Source organism: Aythya fuligula, chromosome 11 (genome assembly GCF_009819795.1).
Source record: "Aythya fuligula isolate bAytFul2 chromosome 11, bAytFul2.pri, whole genome shotgun sequence".
In the NCBI taxonomy this organism is placed as follows: domain Eukaryota; kingdom Metazoa; phylum Chordata; class Aves; order Anseriformes; family Anatidae; genus Aythya; species Aythya fuligula.
The window spans coordinates 10,383,989-10,400,241 of NC_045569.1; the positions used below are offsets into that span (position 1 = coordinate 10,383,989).

Sequence of the window (16,253 nt, forward strand, 5' to 3'; positions counted from 1 at the left end):
TGGCCGTGTGGTTCACACATGCTGGGACAGCAGCAGGAGGAAACCAGGCCTCGACAGAGCATCGGGGAGCCGGCATGCCTTGGAAGTGCCTCCAACGGCCACCGAGTAATGAAAGCCATGCCATCGCTAACCAGAAACTCTTGGGCTGAATGTTTTTGTGCAGCAGAAGCCTTTTTATGTTCCTTGATGTCTGCATAGTGTGCAGGGAAGCAGGTGTTGATCAGTCCACCTTGAAACAGTTGGTTCTGCCCCGTGAGATGATTGCCTTCCCAAGACAGCTGCGCCAGTCACTGTGTGCATGTATTCATCCCAAAGTGTCCATAATAAAGAGGGTTGTTCTCTCCTCTGTTTTTTTTAAACTTCATGGGAGTTCCTAGGGTTTTCTTTTTTTTAGCCTCATTCAGAGTCTGTATAACCATGGCCTGTCTTAAGCAAGAGAGTACGTTATGGTTGGCCAAATTAATGACAGGTTGTAGATCCCAAAAGTGGCCATTGAAGCTTAGGGGAATTGGTCAACTGGTGATGTTTTTCCCCTGCAAGTGGGAGGCTTTGGGACCTTAGTTGTGAAGGTAAAGAAGGTGGCCTGGAGACATCACTTGGTGATTAAAGCTTCTCACTGGCCTTCCTTGCATCAAATGGGACGCTGAAAAAAAAATAAAAAAGATCCTTGAGTGCTCTGTCAAAGGTTTGCTTTGCTGTGATTCATCCTTTCTTTTAATAGCAGTACATGTCAAAATAAAGATTTAATGGAACTAGGAAGGAATGTTAAAAGGACTGCGGCAAGGTAATAAGGGGATTTGGACTTTAATGTTATATTGCTCCGAGGATCTGGCTATAGGCTTTGAGCTGGCTGAATTAACAACTTTACCTGCTTAATTTCTTCTTTCCATGTGGCACCTGATGATATTTCCCCTTCCTTCAAAACAAGACTTGAAGGCAAATAGCTGCTTCATTGCTAGACCTCAGAAGTGATGCCCGAGGACTCATTTAAATCACCGTGTCCATCAGCATCTTCATGACCAGAAAACTGAGGCTGCATTACTGGTGTCCTCCATGTGCTGGGTCTCTTCCTATTCCTGTATCTCTAGTGGTCTTGCAGACCCCACATCTCTCCTTAGACCAGCTTACAGCATTATTTGATGTGACAGTTTCTGCAAGGCTGGTAGAGAATTACAAAAACAAACAAAGTATTGCAGCCCAGGGAGAGGCTTTCTGTAACCCCAGGCACTGGAGGGAGGCTCCTCTTGGCCTCCGCAACCCTGGAAGTTATTTTCCTTGACATGAAGCTTTGTCAAGGCTTTCCCTTCCTCCAAGGGGGGAATTTGGTTCCTCTTGCCATCCCCTTCAGTCCTGCTGTGAGCCAGGGCTGCCAGGGTACCCCAGTTCCTGGGTACCAGCATGTCTCAGCTCCACGGCAGAGAGGAATGAACTGGGTGAGTGGGTGGTGTGATGGTTTCATGGTTGGGTACCACTGAGCGATTCCGGGCCGACCCCTCCATCCTGCTGAGACTGACATCCTCAGCTTGTGGAGAATAATTAGTTTATTGCAAATGCTATTTTCTTTTTCTTTTTATAGTGAAAGGACTGCATGAATTAGAAAAGACAGGGTCAGCAGCAGCAGCATCTAAAGTAGTGAATGCTATTAATGACAGCAAGGCTGATAAGCAGAGGTCATAGTCTTGTATTCTTTGGGCCACCGGAGTATCTGCAGAGCCAAGCATTCTGGCAGAGAGGATGGGAAGTTATCCTGTTGACAGATAGATCCTTTTATGAATACTTGAGTTTTGGAAAGTGCTTAACTAGTCAGTCACTTCACATGCTGCGTCTGGCATCGCGACCTCATCATTTGGGAGTGAACAAATGATGAAAAGAATAAATCAGTGACTGTCATTTTCTATTGTTGTTAATTTTCATGATCTTCCACTTTAGAAGACGGTGGTGGTTATTAAGTGAATGCTCCAAAGCTTTATTCTGTCACAGAATCACCTTTTGTAATATATATTCCTAAACCTGTGCTGACTGCCCTGTTTGGTGTTTCAGGGATGCCTACGCGGTCGGCTGGAACGGCCGGATGGGGATGCGGCACAGCAGGCTCACCAGCCCCAGCTCCTTCCTAGACAAAGATGGGATATTCGTGAACACAACCAACAGCAAGCTGCTGGAAAGGGCCCATGGGATTCTCATGTTAGTACAAAAGGAGTGGATTTTGGCTTTATTTCTAGAGTATAGTGAGTAGTATGGGTAATAAGGGGAATGTAAATAGCCAAAACAACAACAAAAAATTGAAGTTTCAAGTGGACTTGGACACTGTTGGGTCAGAGTGACCCTGGTATGTTTTATGCGTCTGATTTATTCATTTCTTATCATCCATTTATAATGACAGACACAGGAAAGTGGTACAGGGAAGCAAGAGAAGGGATGAGTCTTCTTGTCAAACCAGTCTAAAGAGATGACAGCGATGTTATGCAGTAACATTTTTTAACGTGATATCAAAGTTTCCATTACAAATGAGTTGTGGAAATGATGTTGATGAATCATGGTACAGCCTCATCAGAAGTTTCAGAAAACATCACCAGGGTGCCTGGAGGTAACGCGCGGCATGAGAAAGCAGGGTGGTCAGTTGTTCTGCGATGCCGCTCCCTGTTCTACCCAAATTACCAGTCAGCCCATCGTTCCTGATGTAACAGTTTGCTTTAATTGAATGCCTTCCTCTCCAAGCTGTGGAGATAAATTTGGAAAACTAGTTTGCAGCTTACGAAAGGAACCTCATTTCAGTGCAGGTTGTAGGAAGGAGTTTCTAAAGGGGATTTTGAAGGGCTTGTTTCAGAAACTTGTATTTTTCTGAATCTTCTCTTATTGCTTGTACCGTGCCACAGTAAAGAAATATATATATATATTTCTAAATGGTAGAAGTTGAGCTGTCCTATTGCAATACCACAATGGTAACCATACACGCTCTTCTGCAATTGCACACGTGGATTAATCTGAGCCATTTATTATCTCCCCAGGCGAAATAAGAACTTCAAAGCCAAACCCAGTCTCCCAAAGGTGAGAGAGAAGCAATGTTTTGACCTTGCCAGTCCCCGGGTTAAGGCTGTATGTACAGTGTTGAGATGCTTCTGTGTGTGTAAAGAAGGAAGGTGGCTGTGGCTGCTTTCAGGACCATCATCATCTCTGCTGTTTTGCTCTGTTCAGAGTTATTTAATTTCTGTAAAACCAAAGGATTTCTGATTTCTGCTGGGAGAGGACTGTGTGAGCGCTCGCACCCTCTTTTCTCTGACCTGCTCCGGCTCCTTTTTTCCTCCTCCTGAGGGAGAAGTATGTACATGCTGGGGAAATTTGATAATTAAATCTCTAAAATGAGCAAGTAGGTTATGCAAGATGGCTGGTACCTATAGACAAAGTCGTTGCCATGAGGCCTACCCAGTTTGTCTGAAAAAAATCTCAAAACTTCCACCCTACCCTACAGCATGACTGCATGCTGTGTGTGACTTAGAGTCCCCATAATCTTTGAACAGCTTGTCTAATTCTCAGGTTCCCTCCACTTTGGCTGCATTTACTGTATTGTAAGACAAGAAAAGCTGAGAAATCTGTTTTAACTGGAAGAATAATGTTTTTTGTGGTCACTGCCTGGCTTCTCATAAGGATTTTATTTGCAGGGGGGTCAGTGTAATGACAGAATGAAGCAGGCTACAGCTTCAAGTGGGACTAATATGTGCCCAAAATTTCTCTCTTGCCCATTACTAAATGATCTCTGGATAAAAAGAGCAGTTCGGCACAAATTGCCGTGGCAGGCTTGGTGCAGCCCAGATCAGAGCATCCTTGTACTAAGACCCATGTAACTTCTACACAGGCAGATATGCTACTTACTCCTTTGATTGACATTGCAGATTGTGCATTTATGAAATAGTTTTCAGTCCACCTCAGTCTTCTGATAGCCCAAAGCACTGATGCTGGCTGCCTTTTGTTCTCAGTTTTGATTTCTGCCTCCCCAAATGGACCAGAAGGAACAAAATTTAGTTTTATTTTCCTACATGCAGATTGCACTGGGAGAGACACAGAAGCAGTTAGTAAATGAACTCCATTAATAGTGAATGAACTGCGTGTGATAAAGGAACTGTTTCATAGCAGTTACAAGGAAAGAGGTTTTCAGTAGGTTTTGTGGGCTGATGCCTTCATGGTTCTGGCTCACTCAAGTAAACTTCTCCACTAGTTCTTGGACAATGTGCGTTTCAAGCAAGCCCAGTCCTCCCGTGGACTTTCTCATACCCCCACACTTATTGAAAGAGGAGATGCTTATGCCCTGCTGGCAAGCACATGGTTTCCATCCATGGTTTCCTGTTCACAGGAATGAAGCCCCCGGGCTTGCTAATTATTGCTGATGGCTCATTTTCTATATGCGCATGATGAATTATTTGCAGTGGCCGCAATTCAAGACTGTTGTTAACATGCCGTGAAAATAATCAACAAAGGGTCAGCTTTCCAGCAATGTATTTATGTTTGTCTACAACTGCACGTTAGTGGGTTGGAAAGCCAAAATTCACATGGTCAAAGATGCCCTTGGCAAGTCCTCAGAGGCCAAACAGGGCAGGCGTTTTCAGCTGTTCCTTGATCTTGGTGTTTTCCATTGAGATGAAATAGGGTAGGGTGGTTACCCTAAGGAAGCCCTGCAGAGGGTATGAAGGGGGGCATAGCATGGCGGTAAGGTCTAGTTTTATTTATAAAGAACAAACTAAGCCTCTCTCTTCTGCAGCACCTGCTGGATGTGAAATCTCTCAAGCACTTGACCAACCTAACACTGCACGACCGCATTACAAAATCCCTTCTCCATCTCCATAAGAAGAAGAAACCACCCAGCATCAGTGCCCAGTTCCAGGTAACGCAGCACCCTGTGTGGTTTTGAATAAAAGGCAGATACCTGCTCTGGCTCCCCACAGGAGCACTTGCAGGCACAGTGCGGTCCCATCTTCACCACTATTTGTTTAGGACATTAATTCAGCTCAAGATGGGGTTTGGAGAGGCTGGGATGGAGTGCAGCGCCTTGCATTTGTCTGAATGATGGAAATCAAGAGAAGCAGGTTATGGCGGGTGTCGTGATGAGCAGGGGGGTGATGTGCCAAGACAGCATTGGTGAGACATGAAGATGAGCTGCAGAACAGAATATCATCTGCTGCAGAAGGTGGCTGGGAGAAAGGCAGTCACATCTGTGTAAAATCAGTGGGCAAAGCAGCAGGGAAAGCCTTGTGTTGAGGTGGATTGATTCTGGTCTCCTTCATGTCTGTGATTTTTTTAAGTACCCTCCTAGTGAAATACATGACCAAACACTGATACATGTAGCATGTAGCTCTGTGTGCTTGAATGCCCTCTTCTCTAGTGCCTTGCTCTCAAGGCAATCACATTGTGGTGTTTTCTCTGCTGTATCTAGAAATCTAGTAAAAATCTGCAATGACATTTTAAAGTGTTCTTTTACTTGCATTCAGCATCTGAAATTCAATCTGTTTTCAAGTCAGCCAGAATGTGAATTTTAATAGGTGCGGAAAGGTCAAAATATTGCTGCATTATCTCAAGGCACGCAGAGGAATTCAGAGGAAGGATCAATACAGCATTTGTTGTGTTGGCAGTGCTGTGCGCCAGCCAGCCTTCCCTGGGAATAGCTGCAGCTAAAATAATTCTCAGAAATGTGCATCAGGGCTTGGAAATTGGTACAAGACACATGCACGAGCATGTGGTAATATTAGAAAGCAGCATTTCAGTTAAAAATCATTTTCTAAGGAAGTCTGGCTTGTTTTTTTTACTCATTTTTTTTTCTTTTTGAGAAGTGAGTCATTTTTAGAAAGTCTCCATGCATAGATCTGGGTAAGATTAAGTAATTTAATATATATATATATATATATATATATGTATGTATGCATGTATATCTGTGTATATATAATATGCAGAATGCACATCTGTATATATATATATTAAGCTTAGTCTAGTCTAATGGTATGCTGGTTAAAATAAATGTCTGCAGAGTTTAAGTCATACATAATTAATACATACGTGTACATGGGGGAGCTGAAGTGAGGATGTCTTCCTGAAACCCATTCATCGTTCCAAGGAGATGTGGAAAAGCACCGGGGTGCAGGACTGAGATTCCTGTATATTTTCTAGCACATAAAAATTACAGAGCTCTGAACACCGTGAAGATTCCCCCCTTCCCCTGTGCAGCAAAGCAGAGCCTTCAAATAGCAAATATGCATTCTGACGTTCCCCAGCAGTGACTTGACAACGTAGGAGCTGTGCCTACAACACATCCTCTTTTATTTAAATGAATGAAATCATATTTAAGTCAGAGGCAGCATGCTGGCTTCTGGTGTTACTGCCTGCTTCTCCTTTTAGAAAAATGCCGGGCGCTCCAGCCCTAATTTCATTTAACACTCGTAAGGGAGAAGTATTTTCTCTAGAGACCAGCCTGGTGCAAGCCTGCCACATAGCTTTTTATCAAGAGCACGCTAATAAAATTGCAGAGCATGCAACTGGGTCACAGACAGGAAATACAAATGTTTCCTATCATGGGGTTTTTGTTTTGTTTTGTTTTTCAGATAAATGCTGCCTTGTGGCTAATGCCTGGACAGGGAGCTTGCAGCTGCTCTGTCTTGTATTGATTTTAACCATGCCTTAAGTTACACTGCTCTATAGGCAAAATAGCTCTGAGTCACTGCTGCCTGTATTTAGTGGACACTGTGATGGCTTTCTTGGTAAAAAAAAAAAAAATAAAAATAAAAAAATAAAATAAATGGAAGGACAGGGATTTGTACAGGCTTCCTCGTTACCCGCCTTTCACGTGTTTTTTCCCTGGCAAAAGGAGTCTGCCCTTACTTGCGCAGGGTGATGCAGAAATGACAAATCGCGCCCTGCGAGGCTGAGTCCCAGCGGTACAAGAGCGTGAGCTGGGGAGGTTTTGCAGGCAGCGGACAAAGGAGCGGGGCAGGGAGTTAATCCGGGGACCCTGCCTGTGCCTTATGGATTCCCGGTGCTCGGGGCAGGCCAGATGGCGGCGGGGGGCATGTGGCGGGGGGACCATCTGCCACGCATGGTGCGGCGGTGGCTGCTGATGGGATGGAAACACCGCGCTCTGCTGCAATTCCCAGCACCACCCATGTACGTCGCTGCTGGTTATTGCTTAATAGAAATTGATTCTTTATTTTTTTCCAATCTACCTTCCGCAAAAGAGACCCACAGGCAGAAATCTGGGAACGCGCCCACCCGCTGAGGTCTGGGCATCGCAGCCTCCCTGGGATGGGAGCGAGGGGGCTGTTTGGTGTTTGGCATAACTGGGGGCTCAGCTGCACCACACGTGTGTGCTTCACCAGTTCCTCTTCCCCAGATGCCGCATGCAGATAAACATTTATTAATATGAAAGGCTTCCCATAAAGGTGGCTTTAAAATGATCAGAAGTAGAATAAAAGGCTTTCTGCAAGACAGTCTTTAGACAACGTGCGTCTTGCTAATATTATGCACTTGTGCACGCAGGTTTATGACCATGTATATTCATAAATTTGTAGCTGCATATAGTAAATACACAACAGAATACCCTTTAAATAACTGAGTTTTAGACGCTATTAAAATCGGGTCATTGCCGTGAGTAATCAACTCTGGAGCACGTTATTAATACCACATCAGTAAAGTGCTCTGCAATTAGAGACATCCAAAGCATTTACAGAGCACATAAAAAAAATAAAATGCAGAATGCAGTCAAGGAGTTGGTCCAGCCGCAGAATGACTCAGTGACTGTGTGTGCTCTGATCTAAGGCGGTCAATGTGGTGTTATTTCAGAGAGCTTGTGCTTTGTTGCATTTTTGCAAGTCGGAGGCGTAACTTGGGATGACATCCCACTGAAGGAATTGTATGCAGTAATTGTAGCAGTGATGCCAATACCAATTCACTTGCATGGTCTACGCTTTTAATAATTGCACAGAAATTAAGGGAAATGAAAATGCCATGAAATCTCAGTGTCAGAAATGGGAAGCTGGCAAAACCTTGATTCTCAGTGATCACAGCTGTATTTTTCAGCAGACAAGTATGGCCAGGAATATGCCAGCTTTGAAACTACTTTCATGTCAAAGCAGCCTATGAAGTTTTTAGGATTTGCAACTTTTAAAATCTATATAAATCCAGTTATTTGACAGAATGGGAGTTCAATCAGGCATGCTCTAGAAAGTGGTTATTCGGCAAGCAGTCAGGTCATCTTCCTGTTCCAGAACTATCATTAAGAGAATTTCTTTCTAGGCCAGTGATGATGTTCTCAGAATTAAAAAGCGGAATAATTTTTGACAGCTGAAAATTCTCTTTGTCTTTTAAAGACATCAGCAACCGTTGGGTACAAAAGGGTTCGGTCATTATCTTGGAGCTCCCACTCAATACTTATATGTGGCTTACTGGTACGGAGCAGGAGGTGACTTTGGGATCCAGTGGCAGATTCAGAAATGTCAAACTGGGAGTCTCAAAATACATTTCTGCACGGTGTACTGCTGTGAGTGCCATCCTGGTTTCTGCAGGAACCCTGAACAAACAGGGTTGTATTTCCCTGTTGCTAATTTGTTGGGTACAAAGACAAAAGCAGCCAAGTTGTAGCACATCTGAGATGCTTGTTTCAGGGAACAATTTCCTATCTGCCTGGTTTACTCATTGTTTGTTCATAGTTTTGTTTTCTGACATAAGTGCCTGGTGTTTCATTATTCTTTATGTTCCCTTCTCTGTTTCCCAACTGAAGATGTCTCCTCTATTGCAGGCATCGCTCAACAAGCTGATGGAGACTCTTGGCCAGGCAGAGCCTTATTTTGTCAAGTGCATTCGATCCAATGCTGAAAAGGTAAACTCTGACCTGTAAGATCACTGCTGTGAAGGATGTGATTGCAAAACCCGCTCTCGGTGTTTGTTTGTGCGTAACTGATTCCTTCTCTCGCTGTTTGGAGATAACAACCCAAACTTGTAGTGTTTTGAGGTTTTGGAAACAGAGATCCTTCTGCAGCATAGCTACTGGATTGGGAACCAAATAGTGAAATGGACCAGAGTTGGCCTTTAGTTCCTGATCTCCTGTTTAAAATAATTTTTAAAATATTTTGTAAATGTCTAATTGAAGGAAAAAAAATAAGAAATGAAAGTCAAAATCAAGTTGGATTTATAGGGTATTTGTACCTTAGTAATGGAAAGCATGGACATTATCACTTGGGTGTAGGATCACTCTTGATAAAGTGCACTGTCTTTTCTTGTAATAGAAACACCTAGATGAAAAATCTTTAATAAACCAATCTGACTCTTCTGAAGCTTCTGCCACCTGTAATAGAAATTTACAGACTTATGAATTCACTTGTGCCCCTACTGAGCTCTAATGCTTTTTTTTTTTTTTTAATTATTTGTAAAAGCACATTTTTTTTCAAAATAAGCCATGTTATTCAGGCTGATTCAGAGATGAAGCCAAATTCAAGAAATATGATGTAGAGAGTCATTTATCTCATGGGATAAGGATCCTTAACTTAAAAACAAGGCTGTAGAAACATATTTTTTTTTTTTACATTAATCCTTTGGAGTCTTATCCAGACATTTAAAAATACATGGTGAAACTTTATGCCGAGCAGGTTGTTTCATTACGCACAATCTTACCTTACTCATTGGCTATGCTGTTGAGGGGTTCTTTCTTATTCAGTTCAGCAGATCCATAAAACCTTTGCGGAAGCTTTCTGTCTAATTAGATGTTTGAAAGTCTCCATCTGATGGCTCTTTGGAAACACAGAGGATTTAACTGTGGTGGTATTAGTGTGGTTCCTGAAAACCCACATTCCCTCTCAACATCGTTGCCAACGTGCATGTGATGCAGATGTGTTACATGTGCTGAAACCATTGACCCGTTTGCATGTTTAGAAGTTTCACCAAGTGCTTGGAGTTCAAGGAAATATTGGCTGTAAATATTTTTTCCCTTCCAGCTGCCCCTGCGGTTCAGCGATAGCCTGGTGCTCAGGCAGCTGCGGTACACGGGCATGCTGGAGACTGTTCGGATTCGCCAGTCAGGATACAGCTGCAAATACTCTTTCCAGGTTGGCTAAACATTTTCAGTCTTTCACCACTTTTATCATCATTATCACAGTTGTCTGAGTGTTGCTAGCTTGTAAGTATATTTGTGTTTTACAAAGTAATGAATTTATGGCTTGTGCAAGGCAGTGGATGTAATTGGATGACGTTGGGAAGGGAGTAGTCATGGGCTGTTTTGCTACGCCTGAGTTATTGCAAGCTGCTCTAGACCAAAGGCTGCAAGTCCTTCTGCAGATAACTTCATGGTTTTTGAACAAAAGCAATAATGCATGCAGTGTTTTTTCATAATGTATGCAAAATCACTTAGACAAATCTATATCCCTTCAGAGCGATAATGAGAAGTTCAGACTAATGATGGCTGATCCCTGTCTGAGCTGTAACAGGCCAGGTCAACAAAATGTAAGAGTTAAGATACGGGTTCCTTTAGATCAATGTTAAAAGCTTTATGAATGTTTTGTAGGAGACACCTCCTCAGTGTGACCCAGACAAACAACAAAGTCCCTTCTCTTATGTTTAAGCCTACCGTTGGCTATTGAGCTGCTTTTCAGTGCTCGTTTCCTTTGTTTCTTTGGGAGCAGCATTCTCCCTGTTGTTTTGCCACTGGCTGCGTCCCATCAGGAGGCTGATGGGGATCCTCTAAATCACTCAGGAGTTATCCAGCTTCTCTTTTTTTTTTTTTTTTTTTTTTTTTTCTTTTCCATATTTTTGCCAGCTTTTGTGCACATGTCAGTTCTTTCATGATTTGCTGTTGCTGATTTGTTTCCTGCTGGCAGCTGCTTTCGGCCAGATGTCATGTCCGTGCAGCAGCTGTTAAGAAAGGAGGACTGCGTAGGGTGTTGGTTTTTTTTTTTTTTTGCCATAAGAATGAATCCCAACCTTACTTGGGAGGATCACTCGTCTGATACCTCTGCTCTCTGAGTCCTCACAGCAGCAGTGATTGAAGCAACCTCTTCCTTGTGATGCATTGCAGATTCTGGTAACTCCCTTTTGTAGTGGCCATTCCTAAGGATTTGTAGCATTTTTGCTCAAAATGACCTCTGCAGATTGTGCAGAGTCTCTCCTCCCACACTAGATGACATTTGAATGTTCCTGGGCCTCTTCTTTGATGTGTTTTCCATGCAATTTTGAACCACAAATGGAGGAAACTTGGTGTTTTCCAGTCCGTAAAATGCTATCTGTCCTTCTGCTCCTTGACAGATCCTTTTTCATGTGGCAAGTGGAGCAAATCCAAGCTGCTTATGCAAAAAGGTGACACAGCAGTACCCATCCCATTTAATCCAATCTTGTTGTTTTTTTTTTTTTCCTCAGGATTTTGTGAACCATTTTCATGTCCTTCTGCCACAAGGAATCAGCCCATCTAAGCACAATATCCATGATTTCTTCAGGAAAATAAAACTCAATCCAGACAATTACCAAGTTGGAAGAACCATGGTAAATTTTTATCTGTTTAAGATAAAGATACACCTGCATTTGTGCACAGTTATATTAACATCTTCATATATGTTTTTAACTAATGAAAGTAATTTTCTTCTGTTTGCAAGAAGCCAATAACTTAGTTGATGCTTTGAGTATTGTTAACACAAAATAGCGAGTAACACTGTTATTTTCTTCTGACCAAGCCACAGTGGTCAGGTTATAACAAGGTAGCCTTTAAAACTCATCTGTGTGCAGACAGATGATTGTTGTTATCATTTTGCCTCCCCAGAGGGGAATGCAGAGGCTTTGTAATTCATGACTGACGTGTGGTTTTTTTTCCGCAGGTTTTTGTGAAGGAGCGAGAGCGGCAGCTTCTGCAGGACCTGCTCCATCAGGAGGTACTGCGCAGGATCACACTGCTGCAGCGCTGGTTCCGCAGCATGCTCTGCAGGAGGCAGTTCCTGAGCTTAAGGCAAGCGGCAGTAATCATACAGGTAGGTGGTGGTGTCTAATTTCATCACTAATTACAATCTGTAAGTCCTGTAGATGCAGCTCTGGCTGTAGCTGGAGTATCTGAGGCCTAAAATCAGTTCCCCTCTGCTAGGAAGGAGCTTGCCATCAGAGTTGGACTCCTAGAAGGGTGGTAATTTGGTCATGGGAGAGACCGAGCTGGAAAGCTTGCATAGAGGCAGATGCTCTCCAGTTCCCAAATCATTCATGTTTCAAGGAGCTGCCTGCTGTGTTTGCAGAGATTCTGGCGTAGTTACCAGAGCCGAAAGCAAGGCGAACCATCCCCAGACCCCCTGGTACTCAGCAAAGCTGCAGTTGTGCTCCAGACCCACTGGCGAGGCTTCGTGGAGAGGCGGAGGTTTCTGCAGATGCAGTTTGCTGCTCACCTCATCCAGAGCTGCTGGCGGGAGCACTCGAAGCGGAGGCACGATGCAGCCACCAGCATCCAGGCAGCCTGGCGAGGGCACTGTGCAAAGCGGCTTTACAGAGCCAGCAGAAGCAAAATCATCAGTTTGCAAGCAGCGTGCAGAGGATACTTAGCACGACAAAGGTAACGTTGATCTTAAAATAAATGAATAAAATAAAGAAGTACTTTCTGATAGTGCCCAGTGGGGAGAAGAATGGTTGATGTGAATTCTGGCACTGCTCAGACCACTGTGACTTACAGATGATGGTGTCCCTTCATAGCATTGCTGACACTGTCCCGACCTGCCCTAATCCTTCACTCGTCCACGCTTTCTAACAGAGGAGTTCAGTTAGCTGCACATCCTACTCTTAGAATAAGCAGAGCCTATTTCAGGTTAGAGCACGTAGGCAGTGGAAAGCCGAGGACATAAATACTTGTGAGTTGTTTTTTTTTCTTGGCAGCAGCACCAGTTTAAGTAGCCTATTTTTAACTCAGATTGGCTGCCAATCTGGTTGCTGCACTGTCTCACAGACAATCAGTCAGCAAGTGGGGTGAGGGCAGAAGCAGGGACAGGAGTTACTCGAGCCAGCTGCTGCGAGAAGAAAAACATTTGCAGCCATGCCTTGGCTCACTGGCTGTAGGGCAGGTCTTGGTTCACTCTCAGGAAGCACTGCCTGTAAGGTGTGGAATGACTGACAAAGAATTGGGAGCTGGAAATAGCTCTTAGTGCAGGGTACGAGTGCCTGTCAGCTGTGCCAGAGGCATCCCAGGCATGATGGTGAAGATGAGGAAGCCAAGGTGATGCAATGTGTTACGGTTTCCTGGCTTACAAACTGTCTACACCAGGGATGAAGTCTGGAACTACTGTCATCGGCACAGGAGAAACTTTCAGGTGCGTTGGTGCAATTCTTGAGTAGGTAAGATGGCAAAAGAGAAGACTGAAAGTGCACTTGGTGCATTGACCATGAACTTGCATCATCTTGCACCTGACTGGAGAGGAGGATTTTTCAAGATGCTGATGGTGGTGAGATGATGGTGATGAAATGCCCCCAGTGTGGTGCCTTGGAATGATGTTTATGGGCACGGGGTTACAATGTGCTGCTTTTTTGCTTTCTTGCAGGTTTAGAGCTTTGAAAGAGCAGAGGTTAAAAGAGATGCAGCTGGAGAATGGCCTGTCAATTAGTGAAGAGGATGGACTGGAGGCAGATGGTGCTTTGGAAATTAAGGGCTCCGACCCATCCAAGTGGGAGGATGGCTCGTTTGAAGAGAGAGTGAGAGCTGTAGAGGAACATAAATCACTGATGGAGAATAATCGTGTGAATCATGTGGATCCACTGGATACTTCTGCAAATTTATTGTACAAAAGGCATGAGAGAGCCAGTAGCCAGAGTGGTATGGACACTGAAGAGGAAGTAATTGTGAGAGAGAGACCCAAGTCACTGGAGGATCTTAACCAGAAGAAAGTCGTTCGTGCAAAAAGAGAAAGCCGGAGAATGCGTGAGCTGGAACAGGCAAAATTCAGCTTGGAATTGCTTAAGGTCCGGTCCACCGGAGGGCTGTCGCCTTCAGAAGAGCGACGGTGGTCTACCGAGCTGGTATCAGAGGCACTTCATTCCCCTCAGGGAACCCCGGAGAGTGAAAGCTCTCAAGGGAGCTTAGAGATGTTAAGCTGTGAAGATACCCCAAGTAAACTTGTTTCCTTAGTTTTAGATGAGCAAGATGTGCAGTCATTTTCCCCTGAGACGCAGGACTCTGTGCCTAGCAGTCCCCAGCCCCATCTGCAGGACAAGTCTTTCTGCACAGCTGATGTGAACAGCAATTTATCCAGTTGCAGAAGGATGCTTTCAGACTCTGAGCTGCCCGATAACCACACTGCAAAGGAGCATGTGGTCTGTGACCCCCAGAATTATCTGTACAAGACGCATCCAAGAGAAACTTTCCTTTCTAGTAACCTACCTACTTTCTACATTCCACCACAGGACAACATGAAGGTAAAGCAGTCACTGGTGGAGAATAACTTGAGGAATAAAGCAGCGGAAAGAGAGGAGAAAACAGTTACGTTCTCAGAGATCAGGAAGGACTCTGAGCAAGACCAGGGCAAAGCCTTGGGAAGGGAGGAAGGAGAAAAGTCTTCTGCCAAGAGAGAGGAACGTGGGACAGCTGCTGCGACTCAGACCCATTCTCCAGACTCTGTTATCAAGAGACTGGAGAAGCTCAATGTGGAGAAGGAAGAACGACAAAAGCAACTTCAGCTGCAAAACGAGAGGGAGATGATGGAGCAGATCCGTCAACAGAAGGAAATTCTGGAGAGACAGCGCAAAGCCTTTGAGCAGCTCGAGAAGCAAGGCCGTGTGGAGGCTTTGCAGAGGGCTGAGCTAAGCAGAACAAAGGACCCCACTTTGAAACCATCCAAAAAAGCAGACAGCCGGCCTCAGTCGGCCCTCATCCTGCACCCCCAGGGCACGACCACAGCTGGAACGCCAACCTCATCAGTGGACATCAAAGGTCTCACCGTTGGGAACAGGGGAGGCTCTCCAGCCCACAGTGCTGCCAAAGACAGGCCTGTCAGCATGTTCATGGAGCGAAGGGAAAGTCAGGCGGGGACGGCACTGGAGTCACGGTGCAGCTCCAGGCTGGCTCCCGACCCCAGGGATGTCCCGGGCAGCCCTTTCTCTAGGACAGAGCGCCTCCGGCAGCCCCGAGCGCCACACCAGGCCACTGAGGAGACGAGGGCAAGCAGCATGTTCTTCACACCAAAAGATAATCCCTTTGGCCTCCAGTGAGTAAAAATATGATGGGATTTCCTTGTAGGCCTTTGCTGGGTAAAATGGTCTCTGGCAGAATGTGGTCTGGAGATTGGAAAAAAAAAAAAACTATTGAAACAGACCAGTGTCAGATTTTTTGATCTTAAAGCAGTGAGTGGGCAGAAATCAGGGGACAAAGAAAAAGAGCTTGAAATGCTATTTCTAAGTCTTCCATGTGTTGGGCATTATATAAGCCAGGGGAGATAATCATAGCTATTAGCAGGTGAAAGGTGTTAATAGCAAGAGAGAGTTGACACTTGTTTCATTTACCCTAAGTATGAACAGTGATATGGGTTTCTTTTGAAAGGTTAAAAAAAAAATGAAAGGAAAAAATCCAAAGAGCAAAAGATTTTTTGGGTGGCCAGAGCAGGAATGACTAGACAAGTAAGAATATTTCTGGATTTTTCTTGCTAATTGTAGAATTAAAATAATCAGCAAAGGTGATTGTACTATTGCTGAGAAAAAACAGCAACTGCCCAAAGGGAGTTTAGGATGTGGATGCACTTTGCCAGTGTATCACTTGCATAAAAAGTTACACATGTAATGGGCTTAGTAGTCTTTAACGGTCAATAAAAATACTCCTTTATCCCCGATAGAGCCTGCGGCATCCCATGAGCAGGAAGGCAGTGGAGGGCTTTATGGAGCCCTCACCCATGGACATGGTAGAGTTTTGTTCAGAAATGATGGCAGAAAGAGTGAGCTGAGCAAAGAGCAAGTTAAATGGGAATGTTCTTGAATGCTGTGTTAGATGCAAAGTGAGGATGCTCTCTTTCTGAGCCAGTTTAGTTGAAATCTGCAGGAGGTCCCAGAAAATTGCTTTGGAAGTAAGTATTTGAGAACAGTCTTCTCCCCATGCTCCTTTCAGTTTCTTTTTCCTTGTTAATGCACAGAACAAGCAAGAGAAAACGGAAAAATATATCAAAAATCCTCATCTTTAGTTTTCCTGGAACTTAAAAATTTTAATGCTGCAACAGAGCAATCACTTTTCAGAATACAGAACTGGAAAAATACCATCAGTAACCACCATGAAGGGTAGAGTGCAGCTC

At 44.2% G+C, this 16,253-nt stretch overlaps 1 protein-coding gene across 8 annotated transcripts in view; it reads left to right on the forward strand.

Moving 5' to 3' along the window:
• Positions 1-16,253, forward strand: part of MYO9A (myosin IXA) — a 186,951-nt gene that overhangs the window by 144,420 nt on the left and 26,278 nt on the right. For all 8 annotated transcript variants that reach the window (XM_032194816.1, XM_032194821.1, XM_032194824.1 and 5 more), the window contains 9 exons: positions 2,041-2,184; positions 3,009-3,048; positions 4,754-4,876; positions 8,774-8,854; positions 9,966-10,076; positions 11,380-11,502; positions 11,832-11,981; positions 12,237-12,547; positions 13,524-15,182. In XM_032194816.1, the coding sequence (XP_032050707.1) occupies positions 2,041-2,184; positions 3,009-3,048; positions 4,754-4,876; positions 8,774-8,854; positions 9,966-10,076; positions 11,380-11,502; positions 11,832-11,981; positions 12,237-12,547; positions 13,524-15,182 (2,742 nt within the window). The remainder of the gene's footprint in view (positions 1-2,040; positions 2,185-3,008; positions 3,049-4,753; positions 4,877-8,773; positions 8,855-9,965; positions 10,077-11,379; positions 11,503-11,831; positions 11,982-12,236; positions 12,548-13,523; positions 15,183-16,253) is intronic.